The sequence below is a fragment of the Epinephelus fuscoguttatus genome, linkage group LG17, assembly GCF_011397635.1.
Source record: "Epinephelus fuscoguttatus linkage group LG17, E.fuscoguttatus.final_Chr_v1".
Lineage (NCBI taxonomy): Eukaryota > Metazoa > Chordata > Actinopteri > Perciformes > Serranidae > Epinephelus > Epinephelus fuscoguttatus.
This window is the reverse complement of record NC_064768.1, coordinates 26,740,442-26,761,806: the sequence shown is the minus strand read 5'-3', so window position 1 is coordinate 26,761,806 and position 21,365 is coordinate 26,740,442. Positions and strand designations below refer to the sequence as shown.

Genomic DNA, 21,365 nt, shown 5'->3' with positions numbered 1-21,365 from the left:
TGCTGCCTCATTTGAAAGCATTGGTGGTACAGTTCAATGATATTCTTGTGAGCTATTTAAGTTGAAAGGACTGTGAGAAGACTATTGCCTGGAGGTAAACTGACAGCAGTGAGGGTGTTGCTAGTTCAAATTCGTGCAGAAGATGATAGAAAAGCAGGAAATTAATTCTTACTGGAGGGGTGTTGTAGACAGTAAATCCTATCATTTATCTCTAAAGATCCCAAACATCTTAACCTTCTACCCGCACATATCACAACCTTACCCTCCTGATAAATATATTATTGAACCTCTGCTCTCCGTACAGAATGACAAACGCCTCTACCATGCCTGGAAGTGTGTTGATTTAAAATCTGTACTCGAAGGGACTGCGACAGCGATCAAGACCTTTGGTAGCGAGCTATCTCTTATCCCCATGAGAGACAGTGGGAATAAGAGCCACCGAGGCCCCTGACTAAGAACGCCTGACAGGGTGAAATGGAGGATCAGAGGCTGAGGACAGATGATAGGGTCATGTTGAGGATCACTGCCTTTTGAAATATTCAAGCTGGGGCTGTCCCTCCTCTCCTCTCCACTCAGCTCGGGCTCTTGGTGTGTCAAAAAGGTGACAAATTCACGGTCCCTGACAAGTGAGGAAGAAGTGATGGAGTGAAGGTTAAGGAGGGATGGAGGAGATATAATAAAGGTGGAACAAGATAGTGAGAGGAAGCTGTAACACAGGGGAGGATTTGGTTGAGTAAAGTATGCGCTGGACACACAGTGGACGGCCAGTTCAGGGAGAAGAGGAAGAGAAACACAGAGAAGGACACAAGCATATGTCACAAATTAATAGAGGTGTGTGGCTATGACTCAGGCTGAGGCATTCATGCACTCTTTTCTCAAAATCTATGAAAATCAAGCCTTAACACTCGTCGTTTCAGCCATGATAGCATTTAGTTACCTTGCTTATCCAAAGCTTTAAAACCCTAATTTAGACGGCTGCCCCATCAACGCCCGTTCAAACAAGTTAACCACACACACACACACACACACACACACACACACACACACACACACACACACACACAAGCACTCTTTTCTATTTGATATGACAGCACTCTGTCCCTGTTAGTGCTCCTCCTGCTGTTTGGTTTTATTCTTGCAGCTGACCTCCCACAGGTAGAGACAGGAGGGTCTTCAGACCTTATGTCATGCAGCCCCATGTATGTCAGTTGGACTCCATGTATTTCAGATGGCTCCACAACCTGTCTGTCTGTACCTGTGTCTCACCACATGATACTTCTAGGCAGGTTTCCAGTCTTTAGTGTGTTCACAATTTAAAAAAAAAAAGATAAAAAAATTCTCTTTTTGAGCCTGCTCTTGATGTACATTATTGTCCCACAATGCTCTGCACCAACCTGGTCTCACTCCCAACTCGTCTAATACTGCAATTTGGTTAGTGGCCCTAAATGCACCAGTATCAGTATCACGAGACACCTTTTAGCAGCGGTGTGAGACACACCAGGAGGAAATATGTTTTGACGCTCCAAGCAACTGCCGCAGAATAAAGAGCGAGAAGGTCGGCTTAAGGCAGGCAGCAGGGTAGACTGCTGTTTATGTCCCGTGGGAAAAGTCAATCAAGTTATTTTAATGCGTTTAATGAGCTTGGAGTGTGCTAGTACAGTGGTGTGTAAAAAAACCCCACACTTTATTGTTAAGTATAGTGAATTTCCGCCACAGAGTTTTTATTTTAAGGTGCCGTTTCATGCCATAAAGTGAGTGACTAACAGCTAAGTGACAAAGGCAACTAACTAGCTTGACTGCACAGCCAAACGCAAGTATAATGCCGAAAGTATTAAACTGTGTGTGTGGACCTTGAACTAATGAATGAGGAGAAATCTGGACCCTATGGCTTGTGATGTGCTAGTATGTGTAGCATAATACGCTTGTAAGGTATAGCATGTGACATTAAATTAAAAACTAATGCACTTATTTTACACTAAACCATTTTTTCTAGACCTAACCACGTACTTTTGTTGCGTAAACCTAACCTGCGGACTTTTTGCCTTCATTTTTAAGTTTATTTTGAAAAAAAAAAAAAACTGTATGCATTTAATGAGCAGAAACTGTTAATTTCCTGTAAAAATATAAGTTTATTTTGAAAAGAGATGATGTATGTAACAAGCTTTAACTGTCCCTGAGCATCCAAAACTGGCGCTGGAGGGGTACATAGAGCGCATAGTTTGACGTCATAGACGTGTAGGGACCAATTTGACGAGCTAGGAGGGGTTGATTGGAAGAAGAAAGAAAGAAAGAAAGAGAGGAGCTACTTACAGCTGCAAAAGAAAAGAAAGAAACAGTGGATTGTGGCGCTTGAGGGGATGACTTAAAAAAACAGAAGTATTAAGTATTAAGAGCTGCTCTCTCTCTAGGTGTATTGATTCTGTTGTTCCATTAGCAGGTTGGTTAATGCCCGTCTGCACATGTTGGTTATTATTTCCTGTTAGTGCAGGACGGACGAGAACACTGATCACTTGTCTATTAACTTCGAAAAAAGCTTTATGCTATAAATAGTATAAAGTGCATGCTGTGTGCAATTGCTATTTTATCATGGAAGTGGGACACTGCATCTATTTCACTCACCACCCACTACCCTGACGGTAAATTTATGGCATTGTAAATGTTCTTGTTTTCACTACACAATGTCCATGCAACACTACAAAGTCTTACTTTCATACTACAGACTCGTTTACTGTAATAATTTTGTCTTAGTTAAGCATAAAATACTATAAATTATACGCCGTCTTCTTTTTTGTCAAACCCACAGAGCCTGGGCTGTAACATTTGCACACATACACGGTCAGCCACACACCAGTATGTGCATGAACACTCACATACTGCCCTCTATCTCACACACACACACTCACACACAGAGCGTGATGTATGCAGCCAGAGGGATCGAGCCCCTCTGCAGTGGGGAAGATAAGATGGTTAGGCAGAGAGGACTGAACAGCCCCATGCAGTGTGCTACATACAGTCTGGGGAGCCTGGGAGCTGGGAATCCCCTACATCAAGATGCAATCTCTGGGTTATTCTCCCACTCAGCGGGCCCTGCCGGCTCAAAAACAACCTCAGGATGATGCTATGAGGACAGAGAATACTGAAACATGTTTATATGTGCAAACCTTGACAGTCCAGACATATAGCCCGCCACCACAGAGGAGATCAAGCACAGTAAAGCACCATGGGCTTTGCTCTTTCAAGTTTTGGATTCCCCTAACTGCACCCACACATACAGGCAGGACATGCAGCTCCATACAGAAAGGCTTGTGGGGACTTTCCTCACAAAAACGACAGTCTAAAACATTTTATGTTATTCTGACAAACAACCCTTGCAGTCATGCAAATAATGACTATCCTCTCTAGGAAAACAACTAATGAGATAAATGTGAGTACAAAGCCTGAGACTTCAAAACTGTTAAATCCTTCAGCCTCCCTTCCCCATGTACACTGTGTGACTCTGCTGCGAGCTCTTCCTAAGCCCTATTGGTCAGGTTCCATTATCGGTACTGGTATATCAACCGTGGCAGCCTTCTGGCTTGAGAAAAACTGTAAGTGGCTTTCCAAAAACTGTGGTAATCCTGCAACATTTCTGAAACAATTGCAGGTTTTATTGAACACAGACGCGTAGCAGTTGGAATTCAAACAAATTACAGGAAAATTCTCAGCAGAGTCACGTCAGGAGCAAGTGTGGACGGCTGGAGGTGGGTGTGACAGACATGAAAATGGCAAAACAAAGGCTTTGTTACTGTGAAACAATGTTTTCTGTTCAAAATAAATTGGGCAAAGGTAAAGGTTTGTGAACAATTTACACAGAAGCCTTCAAATGACTAAACCTGAGGAGAAAATCAAGACAGCTCAATCTGAGGAGCAGAGGAGTAGTAGTGTCACACATACCTTGAAACTGGTTGAATTTTATTGTGCCCATCCTCTCTCCGTTCCGAAACATGACTTGGCCCTGAGGAGAAGGAAAAACAAAAACATGTATTTCTAACATAAAACAACACATTAAAAACACATACAGTACACATATTCACAGTTATAAAATCATTATATTCTGCTAAAGAAGATGCAGTATGAGCAGTAAAGTGAATTTCAGTGGAGGAAAAAAGAAGCTTAGCTCAACTAAATTTATGCACAGTGCTTCCCTGATACTGGAACGTTCGCAGGCAAAGGGCAGAGTCTTGGCTCCTGCACACACTGCATCTCATTTGATTAGAAGTGGCCAAAATTGATCTGTTTATGGAGGTAAACAAAATTATCTTTGGGCCAATTCATTTGCTAATATCTTTGCAACAACATCAAGTCAGCAAGGCTGCCTGGTTTACTGTGCAAATCTGGGCTTAGATAGCATTTCAAAGACAGCAGAAAAAGTGGCCAGTGAGTGTAGCTAAGATTTTACTCTAAATTTTTATTTCTCAATCTTCAGTTCACTCCAAAAAGTGTGTGTTTATCGGTCAAACAACTCCCTTAAAAAAATAACAATTGAACGTCTTTGATTTAAACTCCACAGGAGCACGACAAGGCAATTTCGAGGCAGGCAGCGTCTGGCAAACACAGACAAGGTAGACAAAAGCAATTCAACTTTGTGGCAATATCGTAAGACATATTCAAATCAATTTGGCTTCTGTCGCCTTATCTCTCCCATGTATTCTCTTCGTCTCTCTCTCTCTCTTGTTCTATTTTCTCCTTCCCTCTGTCTCTTTATCTCTCTCTCTCCCTCTTCATCTACCAAGACTGTTCAATTAATTCAGCCCGCCATCTGCTTACAGAGCTCCTTAATTACACATTTAACTGGGTTTACATATTACTGGCTGGCTAACAAAACAGGTGAGAGCAGAGAGCGAGATAAAGAGATAGATAGCAAGAGATAGATAGATAGAAAGATAGAGAGAAAGAAAGAGGGACAGAGAGAGAGAGAAAGCATTTGCATTGGCTGATTAAAAGACAGCTGAGGGGGGAATATGGGAAAGGAAGCTGGAGAGCCAATTTTGCCTCAAAAAGATGGCAAGCTTTGAAGTAGCAGAGCAGGATCCCGCCCCCCTGTTTGAATCCCAGTCTTTGTGTGGCATCTTTGATGTTTGACTGAGTGTGCGCGAGCAAGCATGTCACCGTGTATGCACTTAATATGTTGTCACATTACGCTCGTGTACATGCATGTGTCCCTGATGATGCATTTGTGCGAGCCACTCCTGAGACGCAGGGTCTCCGGTGTTGCCTTTACCCTGGTGATGTACAACAGATCGTCTGCTGACCGTTTCTCACCGCGGTGTCAATCTGACTTGTTGACGCTAACAAGTTCCTTTCATCACATGCTGCTCTTTCCTACAATATGCTATGAAATTATGCCTGATGTGTAAGTAGGACAGCGCAGTGCACCTCGGTTCAGCTCATTAGGTATTACATTCAGTTAACTGTGGTGTGTAAACAGGGTCAGACAACGTGGGTTGAAAATAGGGGAACTTGACTTGAACCCGTAATGACTGTGAGTGTATGTATCCAGGTTTCTAGAGTAGCTGCACCGTCATGCTCTCTCTGTGCATTAGCATCGTCACCATAATTGCCCTTCACATCAGCAAAAGTGGAGCTATCACGAACCTTGCTGAAATGGCGCGTAGTTATTTTAACAGTCCCCCAATTTGTTCTCTCAAGTGTATACATGGTTTGGAGAATATGCAAAGTGTATCAAACATATGCAGAGGCGCCGGCTCTGATATCCTCAATTGGAAATAAATGTGTGTGCTACAAAGATTAAATTAACCTCCATTGACCATTATTCAAAGAAGCTACTGTACAGCTTCTTTCTACAAGGTATTATGCTCCTCTGCAGCTTAGGCAACCTCACTAGAGTGTATTGACCCAGACAGGTGTCCCTTGTCTAGTATTCAAAGGACGTTCAGAGCTGAGCCACAATGGTGGCTGATGGAGCAATCACTGTGTCTAGGCGTGTGAGTGTGCGAATGTGTCTTTCTGAGGTGAGACGGTGGAGGTGGTCGGGTATCACTTTGTCAGTGGAGGTGAGAATACTGCCAGTGACAGGTGTGCTGGGGTCAAATGAGATGTCAGTCTGTGGGCTGCAGGTGTGACATCCTCCGGGGTTTTCAGAGTTTGAGGTGGGAACACATCTGATGTGAATGTAGCTGTGATGCACATACATACACACACATTAAGAGAGAAAAGAAGACGCGCACAACCCTGCCCCCTCTGTTTCACATCAGTGTGTCTATCTGACTGTCAAGCCTCAGGTTGTGTTACTCACCAATACCTAGAAAGATACTGATACCAACACGATGACCACCGACCACAGCTAAAAAAACAGCAAAACAAACCTTTGCCCACACACTTGTCATCTCCAGTCACAACGCGCTGTCTCTCTCCACATGCGGCCCTCCCTGGTGAATTCCAGTTTACATCATCCTGTGGTTCTCGCTGCACTCTCTATGCCCTGAAAGTCTCTCCCAGCTAATGTCAGTCTTCTTCTCTATGGCCCTGACAGCAGTCAGATCAATACTGTGGAGCCCTCCGTGATCACTCTCCTCCTGCTCCAGCTGCCACGGATTCAGCAGCAGCACTGAGATCAGAGCCGAATGGACACGGTTTGGTCCCACGAGACCTGTGTGTTTACACCGCAAACAGACGGCGTAAAATCGTGACATCGGGAAAGACACGAGGCTCAAGTCAGGGTGTGATCCCATATGATCAAGCACACATGCACACATGACATTTACACCAAGGGTAACCAGCCAGAATTTGCTATTTCACTGGTGCTTGCACATGGATTAACTTTATCGGAAACCCAGTGGAAGTTATTGCGATTCACACGCAAATCAAGCGAGTTGTGTAATCGCTGCTTTTCAGATCTGAATACGAAAATAGCATGAAAGATGTATGCTGTGTGGAAGGGAGATTGCCTTCCTGTGTTTTTCTTTGTCATGTGTGGGTGGAAGTTTCTATGTGCTAAGAGTGTGCTGCATACATGGAACACTTTTGATCTCATTTCATGTAATCCCTTTAAAGCTTTAAACGTCGATAATTTGCAAATCTTTGGGTACAAACACGCATTTAATTATTATGCAATGCCGCGGTCTTTAAACAGCATAATTGTTTACCACATGAACAACATTCTTGCTCAGACTGTTTTAATTCCAGTGAGGATTGTGGTTCTTATAAATAAAAATTTCACCATAAAGAGAGTTAAGCTTATTAAACAATGTTGTTTATTTTTTTGGCAACACTTTATCTGGGTGTGCATCAGACTGACACTGTCAAAACCATTACGAGACACCTGTCATGAACATGGAGGAGTCTTTATAATTATTTATGACCGTTGTCATTTAGTGTCATTTGGTCAGTTATGTCATATTTAATGCAAAGTTTACAATGTTCAAGATATCTTTGACATTAATCTGTCACAAACATGCCATAGTAGGCATAATAAAGTATTCAGGTTTTGTGTCTACATTATATTAGTGCATAGTTGGTCACTTTTATAACAATACATTTGTCATATTTGCTGAAACTGTCACTACATTTACAAAGTATTTAACGGTATGAGACAGTCTCTGAAAAAAATAAGGTTCTTCCTGCTACTGCCTCTAATAACATTTGCTAGAATCTACTTTAGGACACTGAAAACAACCAATCAGAGCCAAGGAATCTCTAACGCAGCTGTCTATCATGTCAATCAGTTCATTAACTGTGGTCAAAGTGTCAAACGAGGCAGCTCTGATCAAATATGAATCAAGATTCTGTTGCTGCATTGCCTATTTCTCTCCTCAAATGTTTCAGAAACATATTTTAGTGTACTGTTTAGCTGTACAATGAGAAAGTTCATGACCTGGTTGCCATGTTGGAAATAGTTGAGGGATTCACCAAGCACCGCCCACCATCTGGACCAAGTTTCTCATTTTACAAAACACTTAAATATTCTGAAAACACAGGAAGCGAGAAATAGGCAATGCAGTAACAGAATCTTGATCCATATTTGATCAGCGCTGCCTAGTTTGACAGTTTGACCTTAGTTCACGAGCAGTGATGGACATGATTGACAGATGTGTTATTGACTCCTCGGCTCTGATTGGTTGTTTCACTGCTGTGTGGATATGGTGACGGTTTCAGTAGTTTTTGTTTTTTTAATTACCAACTACAGCTTTAAACTGTTAAATGTGGTTCGTTTTGACATTAGCTATCATGAATATTTTCCTTGACCTTAACTACAGTGGAATAATTTTGGACTTTTCATTAAGACATCATTAAATGTTAATATACCATCAAATGCTTTTAAATACCCTAAAAAGCAACAGACATGTCATATTATAATGGTGTCACGACAGCCAATGTCAGAACCAACCACAGTTTAATGTAATGCTAACACAAAAGCTAAAGTTTCTTTGAGTTTGGTATTAAGACCAACTATGGCATGTTTAGGGTGGCACGTTGGTACAGTGGTTAGCATTGTTGCCTCACAGCAAGAGGGTTCCTGGTTCAAACTGAAGGGTGGGGGGGTTCATAAGTGCTATATCATAGGCAACTGGACTTGCTTGCATTTCTTGAAGACGTTCCGCCTCTCATCCAAGAAAAGTCCAGTTGCCTACGATATAGCACGTATGATTACCTTGACATGGATGACTGAAAATCTTCACCAACGTGGGGAGGGTTTGATCCCCGGGGTGGGGGAGCCCTTCTGTGCAGAGTTTGCATGTTCTCCCCGGGTCTCCCCATTTCTCTGGGTACTCTGGCTTCCTCCCACAGTCCAAAGACATGCAGGTTAATTGGTGACTCTAAACTGGCCGTAGGTGTGAATGTGAGTGTGAATGGTTGTCTGTCTCTATGTGTCAGCCCTGTGATAGTCTGGTGACCTGTCCAGGGGTGTACCCTGCCTCTCACCCAATGTTAGCTGAGATAGGCTCCAGCCCATCTCAGCCCACCTCATTTTATAAAAGTTTTAACATTTACTCTACTGTTTTTAAGATAACACTTTCAAGAGGGCTCTTTCTCATAATGAGCACTTTTACTTTAGATTTCAGTATATTGTGAGGCACACTACATTTATGCCAGGTGATGGCTGCATGTAAAGGATCAATACCAGTCAATACTGATATGAAAGGAGAAAATAAGATTGCAGGCCTTTTCACACAACCTAACAGGACTTCATTATCTGTTTGAGCGCCCGGAGTAAAGTGTGAATGAAATGCTACATGGCCATCAATATTCCTGCACTGCTTTGCTTCCCTGAGCCTCTGAGGAAAGACTCAGTGTCAGCCTGCTCCTGATCAGCAGCCCTGAGTGGGTCTGTGCTGAGAGAGGGGAGAGTAGAGGGGTGAGGGAGGAATGACGACCAGGAGGATTTGGTAGAGTGCTGCAACACACATATACGTTCCCCAGGGACACTAGCCCCAGAGGACCTCACCACAAGTCAGTAGCCTGTACTGATTTTCTCCACGGCTCGTTTCCTCTGTCTTTCTTTCTCTTTTGTTCTCTTGATATAAACACTGTATTAGAATCTATATTTCTATTTCAGTATCTCTATCCATTTCTCCTTTGTGTCCCACCTTGACTTCAGTCTCTCACCCTTCCACGTTCAGTCAATGTTTATGAGAAAATGCTGAACGTTTATTGAACCCTACCCTCTGTAATTTTCCAGTACAGCCAATCTTTCTCCTTCCTCTCCTCACTTGCATTTTCCACTTGCCATTTATTTGTAAACACAGTTATGAGTATGATATAACATGAGTAATGCTCTGCTTTACTGTAAGGCCCTGCATGCCTACTGGCTGTCTGGGCTGGGAGCAGCACAGTATCCTCTAATAATGGAGTGGCCTTTACGAGGGAACAGGAGATATCCTCTAACAGCTCAATAGGAAGTGAGAGTGATCGCATGCACGCGCACACACACACACACACACACACACACACACACACACACACACACACACACACACACACACTCTCTCTCTCTCTCTCTCTCTCTCTCTCTCTCTCTCTCACAGCTTGTAGCTAGCATAGCCACCAGGATCAATCTTGAATGCATTGGAGTGAGTCGGCAGCACCAAATGACACCACTTTAGGCTTCATACAGAGACAAAGAAGGCTAAATAACCTTCTCTGCAAACAGGCTGCCAGCCTTACAGAGCAGTAATTAATGCCTCTATGTGCTGTTCTGACATTTGCCCACTCCATACTGTACAAACATAGAACATACACAATATAGTTTACATGCATACACACAAGATGAAAAAAAATTGTTCTTTGTCAGCAGTAACATATTATATATGTTTTGTTTTTGTTCCTTTAAACCGTGTTTGTATCTACATATTTACTGTGTGTATGAGTGTCTTTCTCCCTCTCCCTCACTGTTGGTGTCTCATCAATATTGAAATAAAGCTTTTGCCTGCATGTACATGTTAATGTACAGCATGTGAGGGTCTGGAGAGAATCCTTGCGTTCACACATGTCAACCAAAGGCTCATTTAAACTCCCTTTAAGCATGAAAATGGATCCATGCATTTCAGACGTTGTAACCGTCACCACCCTTGCACTTCCATGCATCGTTTATATTGGCGTAGACTTGTCAACTAGATGGTCGTATCTTGCTTAATCTACATAACACTGCCCCCACAATCTCCAGTGGTACTACTCTGTGTTGTCTTTGTCCATAAGCATTCATAAAACATGCACAAATATGGATGAAATGAATGCAGAGTGTGAACAGCAGGCTCCCTCTGTGTGCGTATATGTATTTAATCTTAAGCATAAATGAGCCGTAAGTGTAATCGACGGGTGCTCTGGTGTCTAAGCGTACAAGAGAAAGACATACTGCTAATCAGTAAGTTCAGCATGCATTACATAATACTGTTGCGATGGTTGTTGTTTTTGCAATAGTAATGTTAACATATTGTTTCATTGTCTGCGTAGTGTTGTAGTCAACACCGCACCAACTGAGACCAAGACATTACAGAGACCAGAGAGTACCGAGACCAAGACAAGACCAAGACATTTAGAGGTCGAGACCGAGACAAGACCAAGACTTTTGAAGGTTGAGACGGAGACATGACCAATACCATATATATCAAAGGAAAATCATAAAAAACATCAAAATGTGAGTTTTTTTTTATTTAAGTTTGCTTTTAATCCTATGGGCCCTAGGCATTTTTGGGGTGTTTTTACTGCCTTTACTTTTAAGCTCATATCATAGTCATTATAAAGGCTACATACACATGCTATATCTTGTTTTTTTTCAGGACAATGTGGGCTATCCAGATTTGCCATCATTTCATGTCCTTCTATGTGCCTGTATTTTATATTAATTTATAATTAATTAATATAATTAATTAATTAATTAATTTTATCAATGAAAAAAAACAAATCCGTGTGACTAAATTCTTACATTTTTACATGTATCTCACCATAGCAAGTTGGAAGTTGACATATTCTGCCATATATGAAGAGGGGAGACTCTCTGGAATCTGGCATTATAAGAACCATGATGGTGGGACATTCTGTCACTTCACAGTTGTCCAAAACATGTGGTTTGTGCCAGGCAGACATAATTGCCAGTATTTTTTCATTATTGCAAGAAATTCCACTGACTCATTCACAAGTCAAAAATGTGTTTTATCTGAAAGAAACATGCAATATTTACATCTAAGATCATAGAAAAAATAATATTTGTTTTTCAGTTTCAGTTATATAGTGGGGGGAGTGTCAGAGCTGTATGAAAGCTCTGTTATACATAATTTTAGTGTAACTTTATCTTTTTTTTTCGCTGTGAAAACATTGGACTACTGACAAGTGCTTGGCCTTGTCGGAAAGCTATAATTCCGTTATTTCACGTGATATGCGTGGCTTCTCGCTATGACAGTCGCAGAGAAAATCAGTAGAGAAGAACAGGTGTGAATTTGGATGCACTATGCGTTGTTCAGGTCCATAGGGTTAAATAAATACAACAACAAAAACAATATCTGCTCTGTTGTTGCAGAGCACAATGAAACAAATCTTTGAGTTCACACAGCCTCTCCTCCTGCCGTCTCCATCCTCTGTCTGCAGGGGGCGTGTCAGTCACTCACACTGACACCGGGCAGGTAGCAGCTGCAGCTGGGGGAAATCTTTATGCTACCAATGATTTGAAGTTATTAGCTGTTTTTGAGATGGTCTTTTTCACTCTTATCAGTAAAGCACGGACAAAAAGCATCAGTGGAGGTCTCGACCGGTCTCGTTCAAAAAACCCGAGTCCGCCCAGTCCGAGACCGAGACAAGACCAAGTAAAAATGCCCTCGATTCCGAGACAAGACCAAGACCCTCAAAAAATGGTCTCGAGACCAAGACCGATCTCGAGTACTACAACACTATGTCTGCGTTTTAAAAGCTGCTCTTTTTCCCTGTTTGTACCATTTTGTATGATGTGCTCTGGCAATATTAAGTTTCAATATGGTCATGCTAATAACTGAATTGAATTGACACACATTATAATTTCTAACATGTCAGACCGTGCTGTATTTTTACATTATTTGAAATGAATGGTAATAACTTACTGTAACACCAAAGAAGTTGGTCTCATTCATGACGTCCAGCACCATTTTTCCCACTTCGCGGTCATCCACAGTGAAGTTGTGGTAGGTGTTCTGCCGTTGTTTTACCCGCAGCAGCTCCATCACTCGGGTCAACGTTTTAGCAATGACCCAGATCCCATCGTAGGCAAAGCCGTGAAACTTGCTAGCCTCAACACCTTTCTGCTGAAGCTCTCGGCTGTATTCCCTCTCGTACTCCTTAGGGGTCTAATGGAGAGGTAAAAGAGACAAGATCAAAACGAGTGCATCTCCAAGCTTTTTGGATATGTTGCTTTTCCTAAGAAGATACATTCATGTTGGATCATTCAAATTCACTATCACTGGTGAAACTTTGTCCAGGGAGAAGGGATTATTTTCCACACTATTTGAGCTACAATGTTACTGGAAATGCTCTTTTAGCATCAGTGCTCCTGTGCTGGGTAATGCAGTGTGAAAACAAATCCCATGATTGATTTTGGTAGAGATCTCTGGTTTAAAAACATGCATCTAAAATGGCTCTTTATGGAGAAAGTTCTCTCATGTTTTCTCAGGTAATATTCACAGTCGCAGGTAAACTTAAGTTTGCAGCCACAGCAGTGTCATCAGTAAGGACAAAATCTTACAAAAGAAGAAAAACTTTCTTCTGAAGAACGCTGGGTGTCACTCACCCTGCCTGAGATGCCCTTGATCTGGCGAGCACTGAGCGGCTCAAAGTCCACACTGATGTATCCCTCCATGGCTGTGAGCAGCTTCTTGGTGGTGCAGTTGGTGCTGTTGGCCTGCTCCCACCAGTTGCCCTGGTACCAGCCGGGGATAATCCACTGGTATTTACTGCCAAACATGTTCAAGTTATACGCCTGGGGAAGAGTACAAACAAATGAAGGGTTAGGCAATGTACAGTAACAGCAGGAGATACAGTATGATTTATGGAGATTATTTTTTGTGATTATTGTTGCTTAATTACTGCTGCTGGCGTTTAAACAAATAGAGCCTGGCCTGAGAGTCTGGGTAGGGGCAACTTAGCTCAACTTTTGTAACTTAAGGCCCACTTCTGATTGATAAAAAATTTCTAGGGACCACCTCCCCAAATAATAAATAAATGACAAAAAATAAACTGGGCTGTGAATATGTTATGCCACTGTCAGCTGATGATGTTGTGATGACTTTCTGTTGTGACTGGAGCCTGTCCCTTTTCCTCAGGAAATATTCTTTTGGCTTCCCAACACATCCTGGCTGCTTTGTGTTTAAGTGTCTATGAAGCGTCAGTGGTTTTAGCACCTCATTTGACAGGATTTCACCACATTCAACACACTGTGCTTTCGGCTTAGCATCACTGGCTGCCGTTATGAATCCAAATTAAATGTATTCAGGGTCATATTTCCTCACCACACGCTTTGGAGCTTTTACCGGCGCAGGGTTGTCTCACACATCACTTTTTCGTTTCATAAACCGATCCAATTTGTGTCACTGCAACTGAAGAAACACTGACTGGCTCACAGTGGCAAAACCTGTTTGTCTCTACCTGGTGATGTGGTGACATTTAAACGTAACTGGTCACTGAAATTTTGCAATTTTATTTGATGATTTTCAAGCACATTTAGATATAAAAATAACTAGCTCTGTGAATTGCCAAAACCAATTACCATAACCAATTGGGAGTACATCTGCTGCCAACTGGTGAGCAATGGCCCACAGGTTGTGAAATGCTGGCCTAAAGAAAATTATGCACAAAGCACCAAGGGCAAAACTTATTGTGAGCCCATCTAAGGCCAAATTATGACACTCAGAACACTGAACCAATTGTATACCAAACAAAAGATTTCTTGGTACAATTGGTGAGACCTCGATTGGCAAAACTCATATCTGTACACTTTCATTTACAACTGAGTGTAGGCTGAGGACTTACACAACAGAAGACTTTGGAGGCAAGGTTCTCGTCAAACTGGCCAATGATGATTCTCACATCGTTGTCCTGAAAGAAGAAAGAATGAGACGTCATCACTTAAATGGCAAATATGGGTACACACACATGCAAATCCATGGTACCTCTACTGTGTGAGGTGTGTATTATGTGAAAGGGTATGATTATATAATCAAAATTATAATCCATCACTGCCTGTCACCATACTACAGAACGGTGTTCATTACACTCAGTGCAAGCTTTTTATTGTGATTGTGACCACTTAGCTTTACAGTAATGCCGCAATACATGTTAAGTATTTCTATCATTGGAAGTTGTCTGCTCGTTACCCTTGAACTGCAATTCCAGAGTAACTGCACAGTCAAAAGTATATCTGCGCCTGGATCAGCTTCCTTGATTGAGATGCCACTCTGCAACATCACACTTGACAAATGAACACAGAATAAGTCATGTTGTGTGCACTGTATTTTTATCACTATGTCTATCTCATCAGTAGCTACAAAGTATGTGGGATCATGGTGGCAAAGCGGTGGCTGAGAGGCTGAGGCAATATCAAGTCGCAAAGTGTCGATCCATAACAACAGAGAGATTAGTGTCAGCGGGCAGAACTGCCTTCCTTGCCAACCAGAGTGAAGAGCACAAATTTACATGGGGATTCAGAGCACACGGCCTGGTGATTGACTCTGTAAATAATTCAGATTGCCCGGATGGAAGTGCCGCATGTTTCACGGTGGGAAAAAAGATCAGGCTGCGGGGCCAACAGTCTGTCATTCAGCGTTCACACACATAAAATACTGTGCAACACACAAGCACAGGCCTACACACAAGTGGATGGTGATTAACACACACGTTTCAGTACAAAATTGCCCCCGAAGGTAATCCAATAATACTGACACAGGTTTAATGAACCTACATACAGTATGGCCAGCAAGGCTGGAGGTGATGTGTGATGCACGTTGAAAAGTCTGCCATTAGGCCCTTATTCAAACTTGATGGTGTGGCCAAACAGACACTAAATCTAGACAGTCACTTATCACCAAGCAAAGTAAATATTGATTATTTGAAAATGCTATACATTACGATCAACCATTCATGGAAACCTCTGAGCGACCTGTCTGATTCAAAGCCTGTTTGAAATGCAATTATAAGAAAGAACACGGACAATTATGTCTCTTAATCGGGTTTGTCCTGAAAAATTAAAACAAAGGCAGCTTTAAAAGAGGAAGTGCTAAACACACCAACTGTAATTTCAGTGAACCAACTGTATGGTGTCCTGCCTACTCTGGATAATGAGAAACCATTATGAATACAGTTCATGAAGTCCTCTTCCCTCAGGCAATCTCTAACATATGTCATACATCCACAAATCAGAGGGGGCAACCAATCACTGTCATCTCAATTCCAATTCCTCAAGGCGATCAGACACACAAGGAGCTACCCAACAGCCAAACACTGTAGTTTGTACTCCTAATAGACTGGATATACTGGATAGATTATATGGAGGAATTAGATAGATTTTAATTGGTTAGATAGTTGATGGAAGATGATGCTAATACGCTGCCTATCTTTACATTTCTACAGCAGCTCTATGAATAGTATCATCCCAAAATGATCAATATAGGTTCCAGCATTGCATACTGTAGGAGCACACACACAGACACACACACACGCACACAAAAGAGGATGAGAGCTTTCACAGAGCCGAGCAACACAACCAAAAGGCTTCTCTGGTGGTTTCTCAGTAGTGCCAGAGAGCATGCTGGGGCATTTAAGGGGTCTTTTTTACGTGTTGTTCCACTGCTCTGGCACCATCACAATGTGTAAGTGTGTGGATGTGAAGGTAACAACTCTGAACTTTTCTGGGCTGCACTCTACGTTATTTAAATGTGTGTGTGTGTGTGTGTGTGTGTGTGTGTGTGTGTGTGTTAGTACGGGGGTTGAAAGACTCACAGAGGACAAGACGCACATACATACTGTACACTTGTGTGATTTTTTTTTTTTTTTTACTAAAAATCCTGTGTGTGTGCGTGTGTATGCGTCAGGGTGTAATTTGTAAAACTCAGCCATGCAGATGCACGTGTGACTCCTAAAACACATCCTGCAACCGCACGTGCATGTATGTGCATCAGCAGCGCGACATACAAACGGCTGGGTGAAGGTGAATGTAGCCTCAATCAGCAGGTGTGGTGACAGCTCAGCAAACAGAACATTTTGCCTCAGAAAATGTCTGAAACACACATCACTACAAATTTACACTAAAAAACAGATGGAGTATGATTTTCCATCAGGTAGTTACTGTAACGGTGAAAATAAACTAGAATTACCGCCTTGCGGTTGTAAGCCTCTATGCACCACTCAAGCTTCAGTTACAGTTTACATCCATGTCTGTGAAGACATGGATGCTTTACACACATCTTCCCTCCAGCAGCACAGAAGATCGATACATTCAGCACAGTTTCAAGATGGACACCCAAGATTAGTGTCACCAGTATCTGTTCCTCTCTGTTCCTGAGATATGATGTTGATTGATGGCCAGTAAAGTGATTTTCAGAACATTATGATGTCACAGTGACACTGACCTTTGACCTTTAGGATATGAATATCATCACTTAATTATTACCTCCGCCAAGGAGGCTATGTTTTTACCGGCAATGGTCTGTTTGTCCGTTTGTCTGTTTGTTTGTCTACAAAATAACTCAAAAAGTTCTGAACGGATTTTGATGACATTTTCAGGAATGGTTGATAATGGGACAAGGAACAGATGACAAAATTTTGATGGTGATCGGTTGAAGCGAAGTGGATAAAATAATAAAATGGGGGGAAATCCAAGCTGCTTGGTGGAGGTCTGCGCTCTCCGAGTGCTTTTCTAGTTTTATCCTAAAGACAGTTGTGTGAAATTTGTCATAATTAGTGTATGAAAGCCTGAGTTATGGCCAAAAAGGTCACAGTGACCTTGAAATTCTAATTACTTCATCCCTGAGACTAAGTGGACATTTGTGCCAAATTTGAAGAAAATCCCTCTAGTCATTCTTGAGTTAAGCATTCACAAAAAATGGGGTGGATGAATGAAGCGTTGGACAACCCAAAAACATAATGCCTCCAGCCGTGGCTATCACCAGTGCATACAAATAAAGAAATAGATTTGGTGGAACAGTTTATAAGATTATATTGCACCAGCGCTATTTAAGCAATAATTCTAATGTATCTCACCTTGAACATGGTCACACAGTTTAGTATTTAATGTTACACAACAGTGTTTGCACTGCAATGTGTTTCAAGGATAAAACATAAGATGCTACTTTTGCTAAAAAAAAAAAAAAAAAAAAGAGTTTGTGATGAGCCTTGGTAGCCAAAAAAGTACAACTCAACTTATAACCCATCAGTCTGATGTGCGTACAGGCCTGCATGGTTATACTGTAGCAGGTTTTTTTGAGGTGATTTAATGAAGATAACGCAGTGAACAGCCATGCATAGCGGCACTTTGCTCTGGCGTGGCACTTCTCAGAGGCTGCAGATTAATCAACATATCAATCCTGTTGCATTCAGGTGCTGCAGGAATTTCATGAACTGAAGGAGACACTTTTATAGAGTATAAAGCAGCTGTGGACGGCAGACACTGTAACAATCACCCACATTCATTCACAGATCAATGCAGACTGATTTACTGACTTTCCTGCGTTAACGCTGTTTTCTATTTCAATTTTAGTTGGAGGGATTCGCACGTAGACTTGCATGTGAGTGTGCATGTGCAGCCGTGGGATGCACACACGGACGTACTACACGGCCACACCTGTGTGTGAGGAGTCACGCGTGCACACACATGCGCGTCTGCATGACAGGCACAGATACATACACACATGCGGGACTTTTAGTTGATAATCGCACAAGCATATGTACGGGCGCCTTGTCCTCTGTGACCCTTTCAAACTCCCATATGTTTGTGTGTGTGTGTGTGTGTGTGTGTGTGTGTGTGTGTGTAGTGCCAGTGGGTACTCAATAACACTGCCCTTCCCTGGAGGAAAGGCACTTAACCCAAATGACTCCAGCTATGGCCAAGGACCACAGCCTCGGTATAAATTCTGGCCTCCCTGGCAACAACATGAAAATGCTGTTCAGTTATGGGCAAGGGCACGAGTGAGTGTGAAGTGTATGTCTATTACAGTTAGACTGGGTCACTACACTACCTCATTGCTCAAGCTTTTATATAACTATAACAATAATCGTTCTCAGAGAGGGTGGTGTTAAGGGCAGCCTTGACTGTTTTATCTGTGACAGGGTTGTTTGTAACTTTATGATGGTGATTTATATGTGATAATTGTTTGAGTAATATTGTACCTCATAAGCCCAATCAGGCACTGTTAAGGCTTATTAGGCACATGCGCGCACACACACACACACACACACACACACACACACACACACACACTGTGCTAATGATGGTGTTTTATGAGCTGGTGGGAGATGTGATTTGTAGACTGGGCAATGTGTTGCTTCTTCCCACTAAACCATCCCCCTGTCTGTTTGTGATGATTACTGTGCGGTGAGTTGGTTGTGTGCAAATGTGATCAATTGCACACATCCGCAGGACAGATTAATGTGTGCAATTGATCACTAACTGATCCTAGGTGAGCATTAAGTGTTATACACATTGTTATGACTAGGATGTGGCATTATCAACAGGCCTTCAGAATAAAAAGTCCCACAATGTCTGAACAGCCTGGAAAACTACTGGAGTCTCAGAGCGAGAAAATGGTGGGGATTGGTCATTAAAAAGCTGGATGTGAGAAGGACTGTGTTTTCTGTGTTCACAGTGTAAGACTCTTCCTGGAACTTTGTGCTATTTGGGGATTTGATCCAACAGAGGTGCTTCATCAGTTTAAAAAGAGAGCGAGGAAAACACTGCCGCAGCAGCAGCTGTTCTGATGATATTATCAATAACAGATATGAAATGGACAAAGTTATAATGACAATATCAGTGCAAACCATTTGTCCTGAGCCAATCCTCTGTGTTTGTAGGCCCACAAGACAAAGCTGAATGCAAAAATCATTCTGTGCAAAGAAAAGTTTATGTTTTGTTTACAACTGGTATCCTATTAAGAATCACGGCAGATGTGCAGCGCCTCTTGCACAGGTTAATGAGGCTGAGGATATGGGTGCTCAGTGATGCATCTATCTAATATGCTGGTGAAGACTGGTGCACTGATGTGTAATAAATAAAAAAAAAATTGCTTTTTCCAATCAAAGGTACGTTTGTGAATTCAATAGTTCCTTTCCGCACACTCTTTAGTGTCTGATTTCGGAGCTCAAACCACCACAAACATGTTCACAACTCACAAGGAACACCTAAATCTATAGCTGCTCTTGAGATAATGTAATAGGTGAGGGGGGGATCTCAAATATTTGATATTTGAGAATAAAACTGAAAGTAATTCATGTATGCATACAAAAACTGCTGTATGAGAGAGGCACAAATAAAAAGATATGGACCATCCCCTAGTACATCATATCTGAGGGGTAAGAGTTCTGAATGCATGATAAATTATTAAATCATGATAAATAATAAAGTGTTTTTGGACTTAATTTAGATTTCAGGACATTCTTTCTCATGTGGCCCTCAAATGAATGCAAGCTCCCTAAACTGACCTTCAGCCACATGAATGTTAAATAGCCCTGGTCTATAAATGTCTGCTAGCATTGTTATTTCATGTTTAATTTGAAGAGGAAAAAATCTTGATTGCAAGTATGATTAAAATTTAAGTGTGGGTGTATGTGTGGGTGTGTGTGTAAGCCTGCCTTTGTTTTCCGATGCTTTGTCAGCCTGTCCAGTAACAAACAGGGAACTTGGGACGGAGAACAAGAGATGGAGATGAAAAAAAAAAAAAAAAAGCAGAAGGCTGCTTCAGCGCCTTGCAGCAGAGATGCCTGTCTGCTTTTTGAATATCCAGCTGGATCGCAGATGCAAGTGCTCTATTTGTGGATCACACAGTGACGCCATGGCCCCCTTATCCCCAACACACAATCACACCCAACAGTGAACCAAAAAAAGACCAGCCTTCACACCCAAATCTGTGTCACCCTCTACCTCGTCATATTACGTAGCTGTCAGGGAGACAGCAAACTGCTGTTGCGAGATGAGTGGGAAACGGACCATTAGGGTTGTGGAGCCCCCCACCCCCCACCCCACCCCCACCCCATCCAAACGTTTAAGAAAGCGACACTGTGATTTGCATATTCACCGCTGATCAAGGAAGGATGGCGTCAGCTTAACATGTCAGCCTTGAACATGCAGAGTTACACATATATTTTCGGAAAGACAGCTTATCTTCCAGTTCCTTCTCCTTCCCTCTGTGTCGCCATCTCTTTTCTTTCACACTGCTCTATGTTGCATATGTCATTTCTTCCCCTCACATATCAGACCTTTCTTTTTCACAGACACCTCGTATGTCAGTAGCTAAGCTCACTAGCCACATGGCTGTGTGTTTGATTTACCTCCATTGACAATGTTTCCTACCGTAAACCGTACCTGCTCAGACTCACTGTGCATACACAACTGAGGCCAGATGCATCTGTGATTGCCTCTGGAGATAGTTTGGATAATTTAGCCAGCACGCTTGACTACATTTACATCTGAATTTCATGCAGTTTTGCTTCATCAAAGCAATTCTGATCACCCATGCATGCTAAGACCAGGAGTAAATGGTGTAAAGATGTACAGGTCTAACATCTCAATATTGGCCCAATAATGGTCTAATTTCGTTCTGTCTCATTAAATTCAAAGGAGAGAGGAGAGAGGAGAGAAAATGAGAGGAAAGAAAATACAAAATCCTGTATGCATGTTTGTATGTGTATATTTTCTGATTTAA

The 21,365-nt window shown here is 42.0% G+C and overlaps 1 protein-coding gene across 2 annotated transcripts in view; it reads right to left on the bottom strand.

Moving 5' to 3' along the window:
• Positions 1–21,365, bottom strand: part of gabbr2 (gamma-aminobutyric acid (GABA) B receptor, 2) — a 228,969-nt gene that overhangs the window by 82,720 nt on the left and 124,884 nt on the right. For both annotated transcript variants that reach the window (XM_049603071.1, XM_049603070.1), the window contains exons 5-8: positions 14,488–14,553; positions 13,250–13,438; positions 12,567–12,809; positions 3,934–3,994 (exon numbers count right to left, since the gene is read on the bottom strand). In XM_049603071.1, the coding sequence (XP_049459028.1) occupies positions 3,934–3,994; positions 12,567–12,809; positions 13,250–13,438; positions 14,488–14,553 (559 nt within the window). The remainder of the gene's footprint in view (positions 1–3,933; positions 3,995–12,566; positions 12,810–13,249; positions 13,439–14,487; positions 14,554–21,365) is intronic.